Raw genomic sequence first — 24,471 nt, forward strand, 5'->3', positions numbered from 1 at the left:
CGTGTGATGGCTACACATACATCTAAAATTTAAAATGTTTTATTATTGTTATTGTTGTTATTAGTGATAAAGTAATACTTGTATCACGTGTTACTTTAATTCATGTCCATCTTGTGTCAGCTTTAGGTTGAATTGTCCTGATTATACATATTTCATCAATTTTAGCCTTTGACTACATACCTTTCATATCATCAGCTACGTCATATTACATTACAAACCATTTTGATATAGTTATATGGAAGAGATAAAAATGAAAGGAAGGCACATGAAAATATATATGATCCAAGAATAATTATATATATATATATATATATATATATATATATATATATTATATACAACTTAATTACCATAATCAAATACAGAAATATATATATTTAAATGTTAAAATGAACTTACCTTGGAGGGGAGAGCATATAGAGTAGATACAAATAGAAAGCGGAAATCAAAACTTCATATTGAAGGACACTTTCAGAATTAATATCAATAACGTGCATCACAAAATGAAGTCAAAATGGCCAAGAGATCATATTCTTTTCATGAGAAGTCTACATATTGTTGCTCACTTTTGAAAAAGGACATACTTGCTCATTTTATAAATATTGTGCTCATTTGGTAAAAATTTAATGGGAGTTTTTTACAATTTTGCCTTTTTTATTTGTAGACTTCTCATGAAAAGAATTAGGAGGTTAGTTTCGGGCTAATCCATTATCAAACTACATAGATCGATCACGGTTTCAAATCATCAAAACCTGATTAAATCAAGTAGAATCCGGCACAATCAAAGCCCTAATTTCAAAAGTGAGGTCCACTAAGTGATTGGCCATTGAACCAAGTTCAAGACACCCAAAAAAAAAAAAAGTCAAGCATAGATTAAAACCACCTCTTTCGACTCCTCGTTTGTCACCGACCCTGTTTGTAATAATAATATAAATATATAGAAATTTGTACTGTATATATTTAACGGTCACATATATATATATTATATTGTAATTTGTAGAGTTTGTGCTCTATCTTTTTACAAATTCATTTTATTTTATTTTTTCTAGAGAGAAAGAGAGAGAGGAGGAGCGAGCAAGCCCTTCTTGTTTCCGTATCTCCTCCTCACTGTTGTTCTTCAATAAAACGTATAAATAACACACAAAAATTCTTAGCATAAATAATAAATTGTAATAATATTCATTTCCGCCTCTGCTCTGCTTCTCTTTCGACCTGTAACATTTTCTCTCTCTTCTCCGTTCGCTATTCGAACTCAACAACAACTTCATTTCGCCATTTGACAAAGTTTTGTTCTTTCTTGCAGGTATGTATTAACCCATTCGATCTGTGCATTTCCTTTTCGTGTTTTGACGTTCTTGATTTGTTTCTCCTGTTTTCAATTGTTTTTCCTGTTTTAGGGTTTATTTATGAGGGGTTTTTTTTGGGGGATTTTTCATGGCGATCTTATCTGTTTATGGGGACGAGTGGTTTGGGTATTGTTCGATGTGGGTTCTGTTGAATTGGGCTCATTTCGCAGGGTTTAGTTTATGCTTTCCCTATATATATCTTTTATGCTTTTGGGTTTTGTTAATTATTGATTCATTTCCAAATTTATTTTTTATTTTTCAAGAATTACAAATTTAGGGTTTATCGTACTCTGTGGGTTTGGATGTGGGCATTTGGTCATGAGAATTTTCCAAGGTGGGGTTGAGAAATTTCATGATGCAATTGTGTTGGGAATCCTAATTTTCCAACCTGTTAATTTCGACTGAAAATGTATAATGAGGGGATGTTTCTATTATTTTGGTAAAGGACACATTTTTGGTAGGCTGATGATTCTGTTTTGAAGTTTTCAATATCATAATTGAGAAAGGAGGAGAATTGCATATGATGTGTAGTTTTTTTGTTATGAAAAATATACCTTTGGAGCTTATTTTTGATAGTTTTCCGTTGTGTTTTATTTTTCTCGCAGTGGGCGAAGTTGAAAGAGTGTCCAGGGAGTTGTGAACTGGGAAATGGCTGCAAATGCGAGCGAAGAGTCTGGAATTGGAAGGGATTTTGAGGGGGTTTCATATGGGGAGCAGCGTTGCCAATCTGGAGAAACGGCAGAGTGGAGATCTTCCGAGCAGGTAGAAAATGGAACCCCATCAACATCACCTCCTTACTGGGATACTGACGATGAAGATGACTGTGGTATGTTGTTTGTCGTCTTCTTCAGTTCTTTTTTTTTTTTTCCTGGTTGGAACTCACACACACTTGTCTCTTCTGAGACTTGAACCCCTGACCTCCTTTGGGAAATAAGAGGTTGATACTTTCTTCCAAAGAAAGAGCATTTTCTTCCAAATCAAATCTAGAAAACAAGAGTATACCGCTAGGCCATTGGCCTGTTGGTGTCTTCTTCAGTTCTCTGTTGTGCTTTTTTTTTTTTTTTTTTTAACCATTTTTTCAAATTAGGTATGAAAACAAAAAGAAGTGTTCACTTTTTGGCATTATTCACTGTTAACCTACTCTTGGGTTTTGGATTAGTTCAGTACTATTAAAAGTAATTACTGATTGAAGATACTTCTAATTGTTTTCTTCTTGTTTCCACAAGAAAATCATACTTGATCATGGAAAACTGGACTATATAATGTAGAGAGGGCTGCTAATAGCCTCCAGATAATGGTCACAAAGTTGTTGTTTACAACTAACAAGTAGCTATTTTACTGGCTTAACTTATGGCTACACACTACATAACAAGTATTCAACATCATAGGATACTGTTATTGAAGTTATGTATTTTACGTGAGTTAAACCTCTAGTCATTGAATATTTCTTTTCAATAGATTCTCTTAATAAAAATATTTTCATTTAAATTTTCTGTTGGTACAAGTCATTATATTTAATTAAACTTTAATTTTTTTATTACCCGTGTAATGGCAATATGTATGAACTCCTAACATTCTTTTTGATAAATAAATATATATTGAAAAGAAACCATTCTGAATCTGACCTAACTACATTTAGTAGGGGTGGCAATTTGTGAGGGGTCATAATCGTGTCGTGTTGACATATGAGTATTTTGCTAAACAAGCCAACCCGAACACTACCCATTTAAGAATTGTGTCAAGGACACTCGAAATGAACACGACCCGTTTATTAAAAGGGTTACACGGGAAACCGGGTTAACTCTTTTAATTTAAATGAGTGATGTAACTTGTTTATTAATTTAAGTATAGAAATTAAATTTACAATGACAAATTAGATAATTGAAAACAAAATTCATGAAAATGAGAATAATTTGGACAATACAATTATACAAAAGGGCCAAATACAATATTTATATTGAAATTATAGGAATGTCTATAGTAATTGGGTTAAAACAGGTTATGGGTTAATCGGGTTGACTTGACACGATATAACATGATTAATTAAATGGGTCTATTTGGGTTAAACGGGTTGAGCTCCAAAATAAGAACACGAAATTATTAATTAAACAGGTTGACACAATTATGACACGAACACGTTTAAGGTCAACCCAAATCTGCTAACTTAGTGTTGTGTTTGAGTCGTGTTAGCAGGTCGTGTTGAATTTTGCCACCCCTAACATTCAATCCTGAAGTGTGTAGGATATTATTTTTGGAAAACTGCTTCTAATTTTAGAATTAAAAGCTCTTTTTCATTTCAAGTATATATATTTCACTCTTTTAAAATGAGCAGTGTAGATAAGAGTTTCTACAATCCAGCTAATTGTTGTAATAACACGCCAACAATTTAAAAAAAAAAAAAACAACTCAAAAACTGATTTTTGCTACACCAAGATACGCCAAATAAAGAAAATAACATGCTATGAGGAGTACAAGCCACCAAGCTATGCACAAGTAGATGATCCACTCATCCGTTATTCTCATTGCCTGTTCTACAACACTGGAATCTTCCAAATTCAAGTGTAAGACTTCATCTAGAACTGCTGTCCAAACAATGGTAGACCCTTTATTAAGACAATTTAAAATTGGCTACTAGAGCTACTCAATCTTTCTCCATCTTCCTCTTTCCATAAAACCTTGTCATGCACTGATTTCACGATAGAAATTATAATTACTCTTCCAAACAAGGTATCTTCTTTGTTTCTAGAAATCATACAACTTGCCCAAAGAAATCAACAACCGGATCTAATCAAATTGTTTTTTCAAACTGTTTCTTTTGGGTTAATCAATATCCTCTCCCAAACTTGGGACTGCCATGGTTATATTATATGTACTGATTCACATTAGCCATCCATTCCAATCAGATTGTGCTATTAAAATCTTTCAGTTTTGGGTTTATAAACTCTCTCCCAGAATGTTGGACTGCAATGCCTGGGAAAAAAGTGGAGGAAGGAAAGAAAATTTGGATGCCATACCACAGTATATGTACCGTTTGATAGCTCTCTATATTCAGACTTTTTGATTAAATATCTGTTTTCTAGATTTGCAATCTCTTTTGTTTTATTTTCCTACGAATCCTACTGAGTTGAAGCTCTCAATTTTTTTAAAATTTCAAAATAAAATATCGGGAAGAGTACACCCTCTGTAACTTGCGGTTTTATAGAGATTAAGTTTCGTTGTTTTATTGCAATAAATGTTTTCAAATTTCCCTGTTAAAATCCTTAAATGCTGCTCCATTTTTTTTTTTTTTCTGCTTTTCCAAATCATACATCTGTTATATAGTCGAAATTGTTCATAAGCTGTTTCTTAATTTGTAGGGCCAAAACCTTCCGAGTTATATGGAAAATATACGTGGAAGATAGATAAATTTTCACAGATCAACAAGAGAGAACTTCGTAGTAATGCATTTGAGGTCGGCGGCTACAAATGGTATGATCTGTCAGACATTCTTTTGTTTGTCCCTATACCATATTGTAAACGTGGATTCTCATTCTTCATACGCTCGTGTACATAAACATTGATGTATCATTGTAGCAAAGTTCTGTGCTGTATATATTTATATATTTGCATCTGACTGCTTTGAGACACATTGATGTACAGATTCAGGCACGCATGCTTTGTTCATGCCCGCGACACCCCCCCTCTCGAGTAACCTCTGTCAGCTTCAACCATAAGATGCTTTCAGTTTCAACATCTTGAATCTTCAGCACCCTTCAAATGGGGTTGTTGACATTCACTATGTTTTATGGACTCTAGTGAATGTGTAAATTAATTGTATCAGACACACAAATAGAAAGCATATGCTATAATTTAAGTTTTATATATTTATGCATAAAACTCTCTTAATATGTTGCTATTTGTTTAATATTATTTTGAAACTGACCAATGTATCTATGTTAAAAACTTCATATTACATAAATTACCATTTTTATGATAGAAAATAAAAGAACATGAAAAATATATGAATATTTAGTCAACCGTGCCTTAGATTGAGGTTTGATAAATCGGATGCTTAGGCACATACCAACATCAAGCACATGTACCCGAGTCTATGTTTCATCAGACATGCATACATGTTCTTCATTCTGATTGAATAGAAAATTTCTAGTGCTGGGCTAGCATTTGAGGTTTTACTAGTTCTCAGTAGGTGGGAGTCAGAGGCTTGATAAGATGCAAGTGGAATTGTCCTTGGATAGGCCTGTGCTGACCCGACACCTCTGAGCAAATGCTTTCATGTTGTGTGTGTGTATGTGTGTATATATTAACATGACCATAGTAACATCACATTGTCAACAGTTTTGTGTGTGCTACATGCTTGAACTCATATAATCTCGTTATTGAGGTTTACTTTTACTTATCTTGTGAATTGAGGACTGCGTATGTGTCCTTCTTATATGGGCGTACGAAGTTTTTATATACAATACAGTTACAACTCACACACTATAGTAATGATTTTTATGCAAAAGTTGCTGCATTGGTCTAATTAAGCCCCTTGGTGTGGTGGCAGGTACATTTTAATTTACCCCCAAGGTTGTGATGTCTGCAATCATCTCTCTTTGTTTCTGTGTGTGGCAAATCATGACAAGCTTCTTCCAGGTAGGATAACATTTAATGATTTACAGGTTACATTGATAATTAACATTCTCGTTTTTAGTTAATATTATGTGCTTCTTTTGTTATAACAGGATGGAGCCATTTCGCACAGTTCACAATAGCTGTGGTGAATAAAGATCCAAAGAAATCTAAACATTCTGGTTGGTTGTTTAGATATTTTTTAGTTGTGATGGAGTTTCTAATTTTAATGATTTTCATCACTGATACATTTAATGAAAATGCAGATACATTACATCGATTCTGGAAGAAAGAGCATGACTGGGGATGGAAAAAATTTATGGAGCTATCAAAAGTGTTGGATGGATTTATTGATGCTGATACTCTTATTATTAAAGCTCAAGTCCAAGTTATCAGGTGTTCACCAAGAAATTTTCTCAATTATTGTTGGTCTGTGTTTCTCATATGTTCCTTACTGTTGATGTCATTTGCTGTTAAAAATAGCAGGTTTCAAACTTATAAAATTTGATTCGGATGGAATTCTTAATTTTTTAACTTTGGGTTCAATTGCTTTGGTTGATGAATTATTTGATAGTTTTTGAATAGTCCTGTGACCTGAAAAATTCCAAACCACCGCCCCCCCCCCCCCCCCCCCCCCCCCCTTCTTCCCCTTCTTCTCTCTCTGTTCAACCGTTATAATTATCAAGGATGTTTTAAAATATATATTTGGTCATGCATACGGTAGATAATGTAAGGTCTTAAAAAATGATTTTTGTTTATATTAAAGTATTTTGATATTAAAAAGGGAAAAGAAAGAAGAAAATGGCTGACTAATTTATGTTTATAGCTATCTATCATCTTGATAACGAATTTGAACCTATGCTGTTGGTGTCTAGGGAGAGAGCAGACCGTCCCTTCCGTTGCCTTGATTTTCAGTACAGGAGAGAACTTGTTCGGGTATACTTGACAAACGTAGAGCAAATTTGTCGCCGTTTTGTGGAAGAGAGAAGAGGCAAGCTTGGCAAATTGATAGAGGATAAAGCTAGATGGTCAAGGTAAAGGATGCTAGTTTATATGATTGTTAGTTCCAATAATTCATCATATTTTTTATATGGAAGGTATAGCTTTTTGAATGTCCTTTAGATTAGATGGTATTTTAGTTTCTGTGGCTGTAGATTTTGACATTCTTCCGTGTTTTTGTTGTTTTGGGTTGATCGATCATCAAAAAGTTTAAGTCTTTATTTATGTCAATCACTTTCAGAACCTAGTACCCTATTAAAGCAGAAGCAATCATACAAGTATTGATTTACCCTTTGTTGGTTACAAACTGGAGCCTTTTTATTTTTCTCCCACCACTTATGTTTCAGTTTTCATTTATATCTGATGTGATAACACATTCAGTCAGTATATCTTTGATTTTGTAACAGATCACTTGTGATGGTTGCAGCTTCTGTACTTTCTGGCTTGGGATTGAGCAGAATGCTAGGCGACGCATGTGCAGGGAGAAATCAGATGCGATTTTGAAAGTTGTTGTAAAGCACTTCTTTATCGAAAAGGAAGTCACCTCTACGCTTGTGATGGATTCCTTGTACAGTGGACTGAAGGCCCTTGAAGGCCAGACCAAGAGCAAGAAGGGTAGGGCAAAGTTATTAGATGCTGAGGAAGTGCCAGTTCCTATTGTTTGTGTGGAGAAAGATACGTTTGTTTTGGTGGATGATGTGTTGTTATTACTTGAGAGGGCTGCCATGGAACCCTTGCCTCCAAAGGATGAGAAAGGTCCTCAGAACCGTACAAAGGTGAGCAGCACGATTGCATTCCAGTTCTTAAAGAACCTGTTCTTTCATCACAATATTTTAAATTTGTTTTAGTACGTAGACAGTTATGTTTGGATAATCTTTTATGACCCTTTAGTACATAAATGTTATGTTTGGTTCTTTTTGTTTGCTCCTGTATACTGCGTGCCTAATTGATTTGTCCATAGAATTTTTTGATGTTGGATTATGTTACGATCTTTGGAAGATTGCTGCCAACATTTGATTTTATGGTGCTCTTAGGTAAAGAAAAGCTAATAGATTTAATTTAGTCTTTTAATTAGTGGAAGAAAGTTCTAGGATTTATAAATGAAAATAGATTTTAATTTGATTTGATCTAAAGTGATATGTTACTGAAATTTTCACTAAGGAAGTGCTGAAATTTCCGAAAAGCAAGTACTTCAAAATTTATTTAGTCAATGAAGGATGTGTCCTTATGTGGTGTTTAATGCTAAAAATGCATTCATGGTTACCAGTTTTTAAACTCTTTCCTTTAGGTATGTGAAAACATGTCAAACAAAACCCAAGAAGTATCTCCTCCTTGTACATGCAAGGTTAAGGGTTGGAGTCTCCAATGATGATGGTACATGAGGAAATGACCCCACCAGATAGATTTGTTTTACTACCAGCCAATTCGTATTTTGATGCATCTATGGGTGATAGAAGCATGAAGTGAATGTTTTAATCCCTATAAGAAAACCTGGATTCGGGAAATAATTATGATATTTTAAACAGAAATGGCTTTGATTACTGATAGAGTATATGGTGTGCTCTCTGATGCACATATCTGATTAGTATATTTATGTGGTTTCTATTGTTTTTGGTGTGGATTTTTTAATGCTAATTATTATTTTTTTGTATAGTGGATGTATGCGCATTCACTGGTGGTGAAATGAAATAAACACCCCTACTACGCATATTGTCAAATATGACAAGTAGTATATATTGTTTTTCTATTTGTCTTATGTCTTCTTTTCTTGTCATTATCTTTCTACTTACCGATTTATTGACTGATTTGATTGCTATACTCATTCGCTGGTATTGCAACTCTTACCCTTTTTGTGTAGGATGGTGGTAATGGAGAGGACTTCAACAAGGATTCTATTGAGCGTGATGAAAGGCGTCTTACGGAACTGGGTCGTAGGACTATTGAAATATTTGTCCTTGCCCATATTTTCAGGTAATTTATTTGGTGCATATTTTTTACTGCTGAAATCTTATTCCTCTGTTGTTCATTTTACGACTCCACATAACTGGTTGTGATAGAATCTAGAATATTTATGAGGAAGAGTTGTTTGCTCCTGTTCAAAGAGGAAGAGTTGCTTGCCTGGAAGGTAAGAGACAACGAAGCTGACCAAAGCTTACTTGGGATGAAGGAATTAAAAATTATTTCAAAAAATTAATCTAAGAGAAGACATGGTGTGTATAATAGAAAAGAATGGAAAAAGAGAATTCATGTGGCCAACCCCATCCATATGGAATACAAATTCAAGTCTCACTGCATTCACTTCCGACAAATAATTTTAAAAATGGCAAACTCTTTTTAGTGGAGGTGTTTTGTTGAATTCGCTTATGCTGCTATTGAAGGGTGGCGATGAGAGAACTCCTAAATCAAGAGCTTTATTTTACTATCTGGAAAATGAGTCTCTTGCTTGTTTTTGGGATATAAAAATAGCTGTTCATATGGTTGTGTGCGGAAGTCAAATTAGCTTGAAGATATAAATGTTTTTAATTGTTACTGGTACTTCCTCTTACCATGAAGTGCCGAATTACTTTTTTTGGTGATCTGAGAGCACCAGTTGATTCCTTTGGTTGTGCATGTTAAAATGAAATTAGCTTGACAATCTAATGAGTTAATGACATCCTTCTAGCTTTTGCTTAGTACATAGCTGTGGTTCAGTATTTGTCCAGGAGATCCTGTCAAGGGAAATGCTAACACTACTTAAGCTTGGTTTCAGAAGAGCACTCTTATTTGGATATAAGTTTTAATTGGGAAGGAGATTATTTTGTCCTTATTATCTTCTATTGCTGCAAGTGATGAAGTTAGAGCATTAGTCTTTTATCCATGCCAGCAAGTCAAAAGAGATATAGTGTTTCCGATAATACTTTAGTTAACATTTTCCCTCCTTTTTTCTTTAATTTGATCAGCTAACAGAGGGCTGGTTGGTGTGATATAAAAAAGGTTACGTATGGTTTATGTTACATGTTAAAAATCTGTGCACGGGTAATTGTAGTGACCATCATTATAAAATATTCAGTGGATGTGTTATTGCCCTTCTTTGCATTATGGCAGGTCAATGGCATTAGATTTCTTGTCTCTGAAAGTTTGAATTTCCGGCGCTGATATATGGACATTATAACAATGTTGAGAAATATCAAAATTTCCTCGAAAAATTCTCTCTGGAAAACCTGCAGGAATTTGTCTTGTTTGATGGTTGGAATTTTTAACTTGATTCTAGGTACAGTTGTTCATGTATAAATTGGTATATTGGATGGTGAGCCAAATTTCTCGAACATAAGCTTGCCATTTTGTATGCTACTATACATTTTGCTTCGGTGACCACAGACTTTCTCACCAAAGAAAAGCAAATCACAAGTAAATGATATTTGGTTTCATGGTGGTTTAAGATGATCAAATATTCTTATGGGTTTCCTTTCTTATTCTTCCCTTGTAATTATTTTCTTTTGATCTTGTACATTTTAACATATGATCCAATAGTTTGAAGCTTGTAATGAAGCTGGTTATTGTTCTATGACATCATAGTAAAACTTATTCATGTTAATGACACTAATGGGATTCCTGTGGCTTGATACTCTTTTGAACGAACTATGTTATATACGGCCTTAGTGTTGCAATCTTTGTCTTTGTTCAGTGACAGATTAAATTTGTTCTTTTCTTTTCATTTTTGACCAATTACTCTAATTGTTTTTCTTTTTCATGTTACAGCAGTAAAATTGAGGTTGCGTACCAGGAGGCTGTCGCTTTGAAGAGGCAAGAGGAGCTCATCCGTGAAGAAGAGGCTTCCTGTATAGTTGAAACTGGGCAGAAAGCAAAACGTGGTGTGTCGGAAAAGGAAAAGAAATCAAAGAAAAAGCAGGTTTGACAATTATCCATAAGTTTAAATTATGGGAATTATAATAGACATTTCAATATATCATTAAGACTTTATTTGGATTGAAGATTCAAAATGAATGAATTTATGTTCTCATTTAAGGAATCATAGTATAAATTTAGAGCAAGTGATTTAGGTTAAAGTTTTAGCAAAATGCGTATAATGATTTGAAAGCCTTATTTTTGTGGATTTCAAATAATTATATGGAAGGAGTTATTTGAGAACCATGTCAACGAGGATTCTAATTGCAAAAGGATTGCAATAAAATGTCTCTCCTGCCTCTAATTTACTATACCTTGAGTTTTTGGAACCAAGTTTACAATCTTTTTGTTTAAATTCAAATAACTTCATTTCCAATCCATCATTTATCATAGTGGATCCTAAGGGAAGAACTGTTTTTGTTCTAATTGGAAAGATATTATTGAAATGATAGTCCTTTTATTGCTTGTTCCGCCAGGAGTAGGATAAACAGTATGTATATTAAAATGTTTTTGTAGTATGTTTAGAGCTGTATTTGGGTTTGAAGCTATTGGTTATTTGAGGATGTTTACATGTCCGTTGTTTTCTGTCTGGTAACATATTTGTGTTTGTTTATGTTTAGAAAATCATAATTTTAATCAGTTGGCCGTCTCGTTGGCTGGTAATCTTGGATTAAAAGGGGTTAGAACTCCTTCATCCCATATTGAATTACCTTTCTGGATATGCAACAAGGTCATTGAAAGGTTGGAGATGAGATGAGATGACCTGGTTGGAAGATGTGGTATCTCTGAAGTTGGAAGACTAACTTTCATCTGAATTTCTCTCTCGAGTCTTTGAACTTATTTTATGTTATCAATTTTCAGGCCATCCGAACCACCATGAATTATCCTGTTCTTGCTTTGTCATATCTGCCAATTCATTATATCATTTATATGGTTTTTACTAATTTATCTTCAGTCAGCCAAAATAGTCATTTTTGTTTCCTATTATGGGTCTATTATGTGGATGATCTGAGGCTATGGCCTTAAAATAGAGTGGAACACGCACACCCAAATCCCTTTCCTTCTCTCTCTCTCTCTCTCTCTCTCTCTCTCTCTCTCTCTCTCAGGAGGAGGATGGGTGTTTAGTAACAATTGTTTTGTACAAAAGTATTTGCCTTTACTTCAATTTCAGGTGCATTTTATTTTTACTTTTTTCTGTACTTAGGGTAAACAAAAACGAAATAATCGCAAAGGGAAGGATAAGGGAAGGGATGAAAAGGCTGGGGTTGCCGTAGAAGACAAGCTCCAACAAGAAAGTCCTACTGAGGAGAGAAAACACTTCTTGACCGAGCAGGCAGAGGCTGGTCTTGATAAGCCTGATACACTGGAAGATGTTTCTGACATGTCTGATTCAGTAGATTGTCCTCCTGACATACCTCAGCCTGATTCAGAAGAGAGAGATGCTAGTCCTGTCAATTGGGATACTGACACATCTGAAGTTCATCCTCAGACAGAAGCCAGCAGCAGTGTAGCGGGTGGATTTTTTTCCGTACAAAATGGAATGGCAGAGAGGAAGAGCCTATCTGTAATGGATGATAGTTCATCAACGTGTTCCACAGACTCGATCCCATCAGTGGTAATGAATGGGCCATACAAAGGGAATTCAATTCCAAACCGAAAAAACCAAAAATCACCAAGAAGGTAACTTTTAGCTTACTTCTGTTCTAGTGATCCTGGGAATATTTTTAAATTTATATTTGGCATTTCATTTTTGTAGGGGAAGGAGCCAGCGAGGCAAGTTGATATGTGATGCAACGGGTTTGGACAATGGAATGCCCAGTCAGCCATCTGAACGTGCAACAGATGCAAAGCAACCAAATGATGCATCTGGAAGTAGCAAGATGGCTGAATCCGAGTCCGAGGCTGTTGTACTTCCCTTGCAGGATCGGATAAAGAATATCGAGCAGCATGTGGCGAAAAAGGTGGTTTTACCTTGATTTCTTTTGCTTATGTCTTGGCGCATACAAATAAGCATAGAGGCCAAAAAGAGAGGGCCACTTCATTACCACATATGTGAACAAACATTATTTGAACTTTGGATTTCAATGTCAGCTGATGAGCTTTTGCCTTCTCATTTAATAGGAAGAAGTTGTTTCTCTGCAAAGGAAGCTGAGCATCAAAGACGATCCTGAAAATGGAATATCTTCCGCCAAAGAGAGGACAACAGCAGTGCCAAGCTCTCCAAGGAGTCCTTCCAAAAATCTGCAATCTGCTGTTCAGCTGAAGGACAGTCCCTCCTCCATTCTTATTTCAGTTAGCAAACCATCATCAAACAATTCCCAACAAACTGACAAGGCACCCCCTCCGATGAATTCACCCAAAGATTACGTTTCATCTAAATCTGACGCTTCTAAAATGGCAATTTCAAGACCAACTGAAACGCCCAAGGCGCAGCAAAAACCTGTCATGTCAAGGCCATTAAGTGCTCCTCTAATTCCAGTGCCAAGGCCAAAAACTCCTGTTGTTTCCATGGTCCAAACAACCCCATTGCTAGCACGTTCAGTGAGTGCCGCTGGCCGGTTGGGTCCTGATCCCACAACTACAACCCATAGTTATATACCTCAGTCCTATCGCAATGCCATAATGGTAAACCATGTTACTGCAAGTACAGCTGCCTTCACTCAACCCCAGTCGCCAAGTTCAGCCGTAAGCCTGTCTGAGTCGTACTCACAACCACCAACCTTGGCATCCGCACCAATTTTTTTACCGCAGAGCTCCGAGAGAATGGGGAACTCAATCAGACCAAGCTTTTCATTCGGTACAGTAAATCATAAGTTGCAGAATGGGTCCCAGTGGATGGAATGCCCTCAAATGGACACGGTCAGAAGCATGCACTGTGATCCTTCTCTGCTTAATGACATGCAGAACCTTGATTTGTACGAGTCTGTATACAGCAGATCCCCAGATCAAATCCCTGATGAGATTCCTGCCTGTACATCTGGGCCCCAGAGCGAAGGCGCAGTGGTAGATGAGTTCCCGTTCCCGCACCTTGACATCATCAACGACCTGCTTGACGATGAACATGGAATCGGCAGGGCAATTGGAGTTAACACAGGGTTCAGAAGTTTCAGCAATGGGCCTCACCATCTGACCCGGCATTGCAGTTTCCCTGGTGATATTGGTTTGTCAAGTGACATGGCCTCCTCAACCAGCACTTGCAGATTTGAGCCTACCCGAAGTTACCATGATGATGGGTTTCAATCCGTCTATGGCTCTTCTAACGGCCACTTTGATGTAACGAGGGATATGATTCGACAGCCTAATCATCAACAGCCTTACACGAATGGGCAGATCGATGGGTTAATTCCAAACCAGTGGCAGATGGCTGGTTCTGATCATCCATTTCTTAACGTGAGGCATCTTGAGGGTGATGGTTACCCGTATCATATTCCGGAGTATACAACAAACCTGGCATGCGGCGTCAATGGTTATACTGTATTCCGGCCTTCCAATGGACGGTGAAAGGGGGGTAGTGGCACTGAATTTGTGCGCAAATTACTGTGTTATTGTTCGTAATAATGTATTTGAGGAAAGTGTTGGCTTAGATTTGGAGTGAGGTTGTAACGATTTGATAAGAAAAACATTTTGTAAAGAGTGATTTCTGCCCAAGTTTTCACAGAAGTAGCTTTTGTTGTGTCCCTGTGATTGAGAGTTGGAAGTTTGAAAAGATGCCCACCTTGGCAACCTTCAAATTGTGATCTAATCTGACCCACATTTTAGTTGCTGCGTTGGTCTGCATCAAACCACACTGTGATGACTCTAGACTAAACCTTCTTTGCTTTCAAGGGGGACTCCAAATGCTTTATGGCGTCAACCTTCTGCTAATATTGACATCCGAAGAGTGTTGTTGGAAGTCCTCAACTTTCTAAACAGAGTTTAAGAATAAAAGTCCGATTATGATAAGGGAATGGAAATAGTTGAAAAAAAGACTTCTTCTTGTCGAGTATGATAAGGAAGGAGAGATTTAAAATTAATACAAATTTGAGATGGTAAAAATAAAAATGCCATCTCATGCTAGCTCAAAAAATAGTTGGAAAAATGTGTAGTTGTGTTGTTTCATATATAAAATCAATGTTATACTTACATTTTAGCTAATTATCTACTAAAGTTATTTTAATAACAATTTTTAAAAAAAAAAATTATTTAATGACAAGAATTATACTTCAACTTCACATGTCTTTAAGGAGACTTGAACCAGCCACCTTCAATTTTGGAAGGTGAGGAAGTAGTTCTAGGTTGCATCATTTGATGGTTATTTTAAAAATATCATAAAAGTTATATGAAATTGTCACACGTAAAAAAAAAAACAAAAAATTTAAAATTAAAGCTTTTAATATAGGTATTTGCAGTATATGTAAGAAATAACTCATAAATCTACTCACCCTACGTATCTCTATAGGAACTTGAACCCTCCCCTTTTAATTTTGAAAGGTGAGAAAGTACTATTAGGTTACGAGTCTTTGATTGTTATTTCAATAATATCAAAAAAGCTCTATAAAATTATATTATGGACATATAGCGGTAAAAATTAAAAAAAATAAAATAAAACTTATAACGTAGGTATCAGCAATTTTTTTATAAGAAATAACTCATAAATCTAAAAACGTGAAAGAAATAAATGTAGTGGATTGACTTGGGTAATGGGATGATCCAAGTAGTGATTCAATATTCGTCCAGTCCAAACCTCATATTCAAATATATGACTCCTAAAAAACATGGGAAACTCAAACACTGGTTGCCTAATCAAACATTCAAACATTCAAACCCCAAGCAACTGCAGTCCCCATGAAACTTCCTCTTGCTGAACCAACGGACTTGCATCACTCCTAATCAAACAATCAAATTCTTCATCCTTCAAAAACCAGTACCATACATTAATCAACACTATATATATATATATATACACCTAATTATATATATTAGATAAGAGTGTGAGAAATTAAGAAACACTTGGGATTCATGTTAAATATTTATAGTTGAAGAATTCGGTAGTCGAGTCAAAATCCTTGAACAAATAAATAAATAATAGAGTAACGAAATTCTCATACAACATTTCTATAAATACTCTCTGCCTCTTCATTAAATGTTCATTATCATTTGTTTTCTTAGACAAACAAAATGAGTCCCCACAACATTGTGTTGGTAGTTCTAGTCCTCCTCCTATGTGTCCAACCACACAAAGCTAGTAGACCATTAAACAAAGAAGAAGCTATTGTGTTGCAGTCTCTCGACAAGGGTCCTGTCCCTCCTTCTGGTCCGTCTGGATGCACCAACATCCCGGGGGGTGGCGGACCAAGCTGTCCGGTGAATGAAATGAACTTTGCCGGTGGTGCTCTGCCTCGTGCTAGTGCGTACCCACATCCCACCACGGTCCCATTTGGTGTTGCTACCTAACAGAAACGAAGCTTGATCAGTGATTACCATTAGAGATCACTCTCAATTTTTGAACTGAAAGAACTTGAAACTCAGGTTTCAGTTTTCATGATGGGAGAGAGAATTAATGTCACTGAAGCAAACCATGGATACAAAGAATTATTCAATGTTATAGCATTTTTATTGTAATAATTAATTTCTTCAATTGTATGTTCATTTTGTACAAATATATATTTGTATGTTTTCTTTCTGAATTCATAAAAAAATCAATGCTATATGTTCTTGTAAAATTTAATTCCATATATAACATAATATATATTCATATGATTGTCTCATTTTTTAGGACCATAAATAGCTTTTCTATGACATGAATGTTTATGCGCATGATGTATAGATATGTTCTCATTAAGCCCATCGTCTCCATACCTGTTAGCAAAATGTATACATCAAAAAACAATTGGGATGAAGTTTATGTTGAAATATGTTTTAAAATATTTTCATAATGTTTTTTGAAACATATATGTATATAATAAAATAAAATAATTTTAATCCATTTCCTATTAAGCAATAAAGTTTTAAATGAGGCCACAAATATATGCATGTATTTCGGTGGTTTTAATGTTTTTACATTTATCTATACTAGGCTTTTGGTAATCTTGATGAATTTATTTGAACTATTTTAAGTTGATTCATCAAATTTATGAGATATATTTTGATTAGTGTGATGTGTCAATGAATTTATCAAAATTTATTGTCTCAAAACATTAATGTTCTAAATTCATGTATATTGAGATTTGAACAAACTTGATATTTGAACAAACTTTATGAGATTTGTCTATATAGGGACGAGACTTCACAAAGTCATATTGAGTTTACTTAAAGTTTAAAAGCTTTCTAATTTATTTTTCATACTTGGACATTCTGAAAAAGAGATTAAATCTTGCACTTAATAGTGTATCGTATAAATACACTATAATTCGAATTTTATAAAAAAATTATTTCGAGTGATGGGATTATGCACCTCCAAAATATGATCCAAATTTTATAAAAAAATTTATTTCAAGTGATGGGATTACGTACCTCCAAAATATGATCCAAATTTTGTAAAAAATTTATTTCAAGTAATTTTTGTGATTTCATCGTCATTTTTATAATAGTTTTTCTGTGAACTACTGTTTGGTTATCAAGATGGATGGAAAGCTAGATGAGAGTTTTTGGAGTAGCTCATCAATATGATTGTATATTTATGTTATGGTTTACAGTCGCAATATTAGTCGGTATTGTTTGTGGTAGTAATGTAACGGACTCAGACAAATATCGATATAAACTGATCGGATAATAGAATTATATAACAATATCAAATCTTTAAAAAACAATTATGAACTGAGCAATGCGTCCGCATATGGTCAATATGATAACCATGATTTTATGCCTACAATTCAATCTCTTAGTCAAGTCCCAGACTGCTATTTTGTGGGCCCATTAAACTACAAAACCCTGAGAGGCTGAGTCCATACAACAACTCCTATAGTGGATGTTGACATAAAAATCAATAGATGGATTATATAATTGTTTGAATTGCGTATTAAAATTGTGAAAGTTGGGTTTGGCCTGTTTAGGTAAAGAGAAGAAAGCGTGGTTCTTAGTTGACCCAGCAACATTTTAGTGGACAACTTTTTGCTGACCAGAACAAGTCAAATCTGGTATTCACTTTCATATTTTAATAGTAAATGATGATTATTTTGTAACTAATTAATAATGATTGTTAATTGAGGTTTAGGAGTCGTGTATATCTAATGTCTAAGTAAATACTTTGTCAAAAGCCAAAAATGTGGGCATTTATTTAAATGGTAGGGCAGGTGTAGGAGGAATAATTCAAAATATTAAGACACTTGTATCAATAATTACTTGGGCTGTACTCAGACTCTGGCCTTTTCTGTACTTAATATTAAACTGTATATTCTCCCCATATTTAGATTTACATTTTCAAAAAAAAAAAAAAATTGTTATTCTTTTTTCTTTTCATTGAAAGAAATAAAATAAATTGAAGCCCAGCTCAGTGGCTACTTTGTTATTTTGAATTTGTTCTCTGGCATAAATAAGCTATTTTCAACGTTTAGATGTAATTAAATGGTATATGTTTGTGTGTGTGTGTGTGTGTGTATATATATATATTGTACCCGAATGCATAGGAAAAAAAACCCACCAACTTTGACATATTATTTGCATGGAATGGTTTGCATGGTCACTGACTTTAATGGTACTCAAATAAGAAATTAAAGCCCAACATCCATTCATGACCATGTACCTCAAATACGGTACGTATATAATATAGTGTAACCATATAATATTTATAATACTACTAATCAGAATAATAGTAATTATAATAATAATAACAATAATACCTTTTTACCAAAAAAAAAAGAAGCACACAATTAATAAGAAATTAATTTAATGGGATGTAAATTACATCAATTACAAGGGATAATAACCTAATTTACCATGACTGCTCCCAAGTAAGAAAAAAAGAAAAGAACCTGGCCAAAAAAATATCTATATATATTCCGATTCCTTTGTGAAGCTAGCTGATGTATTGTATATATATTTCTTTATAGCCAAGTAAGCGAGATCATGAGGATGGTTATTGCTTGTTCTCAGCTGCAGCTGCAAACTTAATAACATGAACTGGATAAGCCGGTGGCGAACGAGCGACACGGCCGGCAAAGTTCTTTTCATTCAAGGTGCAGGTACCGCTACCTCCGCCGGGAATGTAAGTGCACGGAGAACTGGAGGATGGTGGCACCGGACCCCTAGCGAGCGACGCGTGCACGGTGACTTGTTTCTTCAACCATTGGACTCCATCCAAAGGCCTCGAGGCATTTGCAAGTTCTGAAGCTGATAAAATGAGCAAAATGGACAAAATGAAGAGGCTCTGATTGAAGGCCATTTAAGTAAGCAACTTCAAATAACACTTGGTTATAGTTAGTACTTTTGGAACTTGTATATTTTTTTGTGTGTGAGAGGAAGAGAGAGTTGTGAAATGGAGCGGGAATGTTGAAGATGTGATATGTGTTGTGTGGGGGTGTGTATATATATATATATATATATAGGTGTTGTGTTCAAATTATTTTGTGCAAATGTTAATGTGATTTTTTGACTTGGCCTATACGAATTCTTTGTGTTTGTGTTTGACTTGGCTATGGTTTGAAGGTTGAATATATCACTATATATGGTCTACAAATAGGAAATCAAACACACGGAATATTGAAAGCCAAACAAACAGTAATAGTTTAAGGTGGCAGCTTGAAAAGGCTCAAACTATAATGTTAATTTATGACTTTTCGTGGTCAGTGGTTTGCTTAGCTAATGTATCTTGTTCAGGAGGGTTTGAATCGCCACCATATAGATATACTATTATATATACAATCACACATACACGTGTATGTGTGTGTGCATATATCAAGTTTTTTACACAAACTTGTGATTACCATGGAGTACTATTGGATGAAAATTGGTACTAGTTTTATTATTTGAGATCCCGAGAAAAAAGATAAAATTATATCTGAAATATATATATATATATATATATATATATATATATATATATATATATATATATATATATTCAGATTCGCAGTATCGGTTACGATTGTGGTATCGATTGCTGTCGCGGTGTATCGGACGATACATTGCGTATTAGATTATACTTCGAACCATAATTTATTCACTTATTAATTGTCATCATATTGCTATCAATTTTAATTAGTTCACGGTTGGATTTTTATTCATTTAATCTAGAATAAACTCAAATGTGATATCTATTTATTGTGTCAAAGGAATAAAACCTCTTCGATTATATAAATATGTTTGAAAATCCAACTTAAGAAATCATTTTTCATCTAAATTTGATCCCATGGTAGAAATAAATCTACTGAATGACTATTGAATATCACAAAAATTGATGCTAGGAAGCATGATACAATAGATATATATAGACACAATTGGATAAGAAAAAGATAATACAACAAATTCCTAAAAAGTAAAATACGAATACATTAAGAACATGACAATATAAATATGTATGTATATAATATGTTGTAAATATGTAAATTAAATTTATATGTATGTAAAGTAATAATTGTTTGTCATTTATATATGTTTTTACTGACATTTCCTTGTAAAGTTATGACAACCAAACTTACAAGTCTTATTGTTTGAGATCCCGAGAAAAAGTAATAAAATTATATCTGAAAATAAAAAATATATTATTGACTACTTGTCAATTAGTTCGAAGATGAAGGGACACTAAATATAAAATTAAACTAAAAAATCTTAATTGAGTAATGATATTTAGTCTAATTAATTTGTTTAGCCAATGACTAAATGACTGGGTTTTTATTTTTTTAATGTAGAATAAACTTAAGTGTGATATATATTCACTGTATCAAAAGAATAAAGCCCCTTCGATTATATAAATAAGTCTGAAAAATCCAATTTAAGAATTAATTTTCATCTTAATTTGAACCGATACATAAATTTTCGTGAAAATAAATCATCTAAATAACCATTGAATATCATGGAAATGGTGGTTGGTTAGTGATAATTAAACATTGCCATCGCAAAAATCAATGCTATGAACCTGATACAATAGAAAAAGGTAAGAGTATCTCCTACACTTTGTTAAAATATATATATATATTTTTGTGTAAAATATATATGTGATTTTTTATTTTTTTATTTTTTTATCTCTAACAGCTTGTTAAGGCACACTGTCAAATCATTAATGTGTAAAATCATTGTATATTTTACACAACCAAAATAACATATTTCTTTTCTCATCCCTATTTCTCATTTCATTAACTAATCAACTCTATATTAAGTATGTTTGTAAAAATTATGTAGAATTCAGTTATAATATTAGGGGATATATTTTTACACGTATAAAATAACCGTTAAAGTTAAAAATAAATAATCCAAATTTTTTTGTATAAATCATCATATTTACACACAAAATATATATATATAATATATATATATACAACGGTTGCAGATACTCTAATACAACAAATTCTTAAAAAGGAAAATATGAATACATTAAGAACATGACAATATAAATATATATGTATATTATGTATGGCTCAAGTCCTTTCAACTAGGTTAATCCTTTGAGATTTATCCAAAGTAATAATTGTTTGTCATTTATATATATATATATATATATATATATTTACTAACATTTCTTTGTAAAAATTAATTACCACAAACAAACTAAGAATAACATTACGTGGACATACATTATTCTTATTCTTTTATATTTACCGAAAAAAAAAAAAGACGTACATTATTCTTTTGAAAAAACACAATTTAAGCTTTTTCTGACAATTATATAATTATATTATTTTAGAAAAAAATTACATTTCAAGATTCCTTGTCAAACATGTGTCATGAGATGATGGAGTGATGCCCTGAGCTGGGCCCACAATCTATAATTTTTTTAGCCTTTTTACTACACATTTGTAAAACGTTAAGAAATGCCCCCTGAAATTTCTCTATTTATTTTTCATTTCTCTTTTACCTTTATTCTTACACCTTTGTGTAAATAGTATTGAACACATATCCACGGACATTAGAGACAAATAGAGTACCATTACTCTCCCCACAAAAAGTGTCAAACCATGCTTATCGTATGTATTTTTGCGTCTATAATAGAAACAATGCATATAGTGTGTGTGTGGGTGTGTATATCAGTTTGAACACAAATTATTACTTTCAGAATTTCACGCACAAACAAAATATAATTCCTTAGTTTCAGCATTTCAAGCCCAAGGAAAATAATAAATATGTCACAGTTTGAAAGCTAATTCTTACTTTCAGAATTTCAAGCACAGAGCAAATATTTCCTAGTTTGAAACTAATTTTTACCTTCAGAATTTCAAGCACAAAGAAAAGGACAATATTGTTTGAAAAATAAATAAAAACTCTAGCTATCTTGTGTGTGTATAATGTGTGTGTGTGTGTGTGTGTATATATATATATATATATGCACACATTTATACATACGTTGAAACTTGAAAGTGCCTCATCTATACATAGGTTGCTCTAAAAAAGGCAGACAAATGAGAACCCCATGGTCATCATACATTTCGTCGACTATCATGGCCTCATTGCACAAGTGTTGACTTTGACAAGGGTAATATAGTCAAACACGCGTGTAAAGTTACGTTATATGTGAAACAATGTCAAATCCAATTATGATTTTCTGAAACACCTGTCTTACATTGTTCCCAAATCCCAATTTCACATTCCAAGCTCTCTTACTAGTCACACGTAACATAACGTAATATTCCTCCGACAATTATTGAATAACTCCGGAATATTTACTGTGTTTCTCTAAAGATAACCCACCTTCGACAACATTTCAGTATAAATTTAATTTGAATTTTGAACTAATTTGGTTCTCCTCAACATTAATATTGAGAAGCTAATTCTGTGCTTCAGACATAATGTAGATTTTTTTTTTTTTTTTTGATAATTGAAGTGTTCGAAATTTTGTCCAAACTAATTCACAAAATCGGTGCAAAGCCTCCTTAAGGAACAACGAAATTAATTAGTCAACAAAACTTGCATAATTAATTATCCTTATTGGAGAGGTTTAGTCCGTTTTTGAACCTTAAGCCCATTTAATGCTGCAAGTTTGGGTGGAACCCAAACCTACGCTGAGTACGATCACGAATATCCACTAGTTTAGGCCTAAGTCAATGGATCTAGAATTGGGCTTAGATTGAAAGCATATCCTGTTTAAGTCAGGTGGCTCTCAAGTCTGTCACATTCTTCTTCTGTTTTCAATCTAAGCCCAATTCACACCATGTATATAAAAAAGGGATTAATATATATATATATATAACAGAAGTCTATATAATTTTTACACCATGTATATAATAAATAAAAAACAAAAGTCTATAAAAAGGGTTGGTAAAAAAAAAAAATTCTATAAAATGGATTAATTATATGTAAATTAGAAATTAAATAGCTACCGATTAGTCGTGAACAGCCAACGAAAAATTGAATAGTTTCGATCCATGATCACTAGGGTCTCTTAAAAAATATTAATATGAGATTATTCTTGAAGACTTTAAAGAATGCATGCATCTTATTCAAAGCAAACATTCAACAACAATGTAATTAAGAATGCAAAAGACAATTATAACTTTATTAACTTCCGAAGTTCAAACTTCGAAGTAAGATATTACAAACAAGATATAATTATTCAAGATATTGTCTATAATTCAATTACTTTAATAAAGTTTAATATTTATGAACACAATACATTTATACATGAAGTCAACGTAAAAGTCATATTATACTTTAAATCGAGTAGTCAAACACAAGAATATATAATAGAAAAGTCTAAAATTTTTCACCATAATCTATTTTTTTTACTTATTTTAGTAAAGTTCAAAAATTATGAACACAAGAAATCTATAGATGAAGTTAAACATTATACCTTAAATCGAGTGGTCAAAAACGCTAATAACAGAAAAGTCTATAAATTTTCACGATATTGTTTATAATTCACTTATTTAAATAAAGTGAATTATTTATAAACACAATAAATCTATAAACGAAGTTATAAAAAAAAAAAAAAAAAAAAATCATATTTTGAGACTTCAAATCGAGTTTTCAAACACATAATAATAAAAAATTATATATTTTTTCACGATGTCGTCGTCACTGGTTGAAAGTGGCTCTCTGCCAAACTTACAGGAAGAAGTCATGTGGCTCATACATAAATCAAATTTTAATTTCAAGTCACCTACCTTAATATCTGAGGCAACCCTTCTCACATTTGCAACACTGTCAACTCTCAATTTCATATGGTACATGCATGGTGAGAATTAGATATAATTTGTTTGCTTGACAGCTTTTTAAAATTAAATTTTTTATTATAAAAAGTTTATCCTCCAAGTCCACCCCAATTTATGGTATAATATTATTATTTTTAAATCGGAGTCGGCGCTGTTTCACTTTTGGGTTTTATCTAAAACATTTGGAGTTGGATTTAGTATACATAAGCGCATAATCTTCAAGACAATGTGAAATTATGCACCCTTAATAATTCGTCTGGTATCTATTTACACCTGCCCACATTGGCGACCTATGCAAGGAAACAAAGAGACCACACTGGATAGTGGCCATGGCCAACCACTGCACAATATAT

General features: G+C 33.4%; 1 protein-coding gene across 2 annotated transcripts; it reads left to right on the forward strand.

Moving 5' to 3' along the window:
• Nucleotides 1–998: 998 nt before the first annotated feature.
• On the forward strand, nucleotides 999–14,583 carry LOC132275041 (TNF receptor-associated factor homolog 1a). Of its 2 annotated transcripts, none has more exons than XM_059776415.1 (13): nucleotides 999–1,303; nucleotides 1,952–2,172; nucleotides 4,703–4,814; nucleotides 5,893–5,981; nucleotides 6,071–6,139; nucleotides 6,224–6,353; nucleotides 6,833–6,991; nucleotides 7,384–7,732; nucleotides 8,815–8,927; nucleotides 10,695–10,845; nucleotides 12,046–12,521; nucleotides 12,598–12,802; nucleotides 12,963–14,583. In XM_059776415.1, the coding sequence occupies exons 2-13, from the start codon at nucleotides 1,995–1,997 to the stop codon at nucleotides 14,340–14,342; spliced, it is 3,411 nt and encodes a 1,136-aa protein (XP_059632398.1). In that variant the 5' UTR covers nucleotides 999–1,303; nucleotides 1,952–1,994; the 3' UTR covers nucleotides 14,343–14,583. The 2 variants fall into 2 exon arrangements, with proteins under 2 accessions (XP_059632398.1, XP_059632399.1); XM_059776416.1 differs by having other exon boundaries at nucleotides 10,698–10,845.
• The last annotated feature ends 9,888 nt before the right edge of the window (nucleotides 14,584–24,471 follow it).

The sequence above is a fragment of the Cornus florida genome, unplaced genomic scaffold (assembly GCF_030987335.1).
Source record: "Cornus florida cultivar Cherokee Brave unplaced genomic scaffold, ASM3098733v1 CherokeeBrave_3.0.0_Hap2_Chr09, whole genome shotgun sequence".
Lineage (NCBI taxonomy): Eukaryota > Viridiplantae > Streptophyta > Magnoliopsida > Cornales > Cornaceae > Cornus > Cornus florida.

Bases quoted from the DNA above. Each gene is read 5' to 3' on its own strand.
- LOC132275041 (XM_059776415.1), top strand. From the start codon at position 1,995: ATGGCTGCAAATGCGAGCGAAGAGTCTGGAATTGGAAGGGATTTTGAG. The intron at 4,815-5,892 runs GTATGATCTGTC...GTGTGGTGGCAG, and splicing joins GAGGTCGGCGGCTACAAATG to GTACATTTTAATTTACCCCC. The intron at 6,992-7,383 runs GTAAAGGATGCT...TGATGGTTGCAG, and splicing joins GATAAAGCTAGATGGTCAAG to CTTCTGTACTTTCTGGCTTG.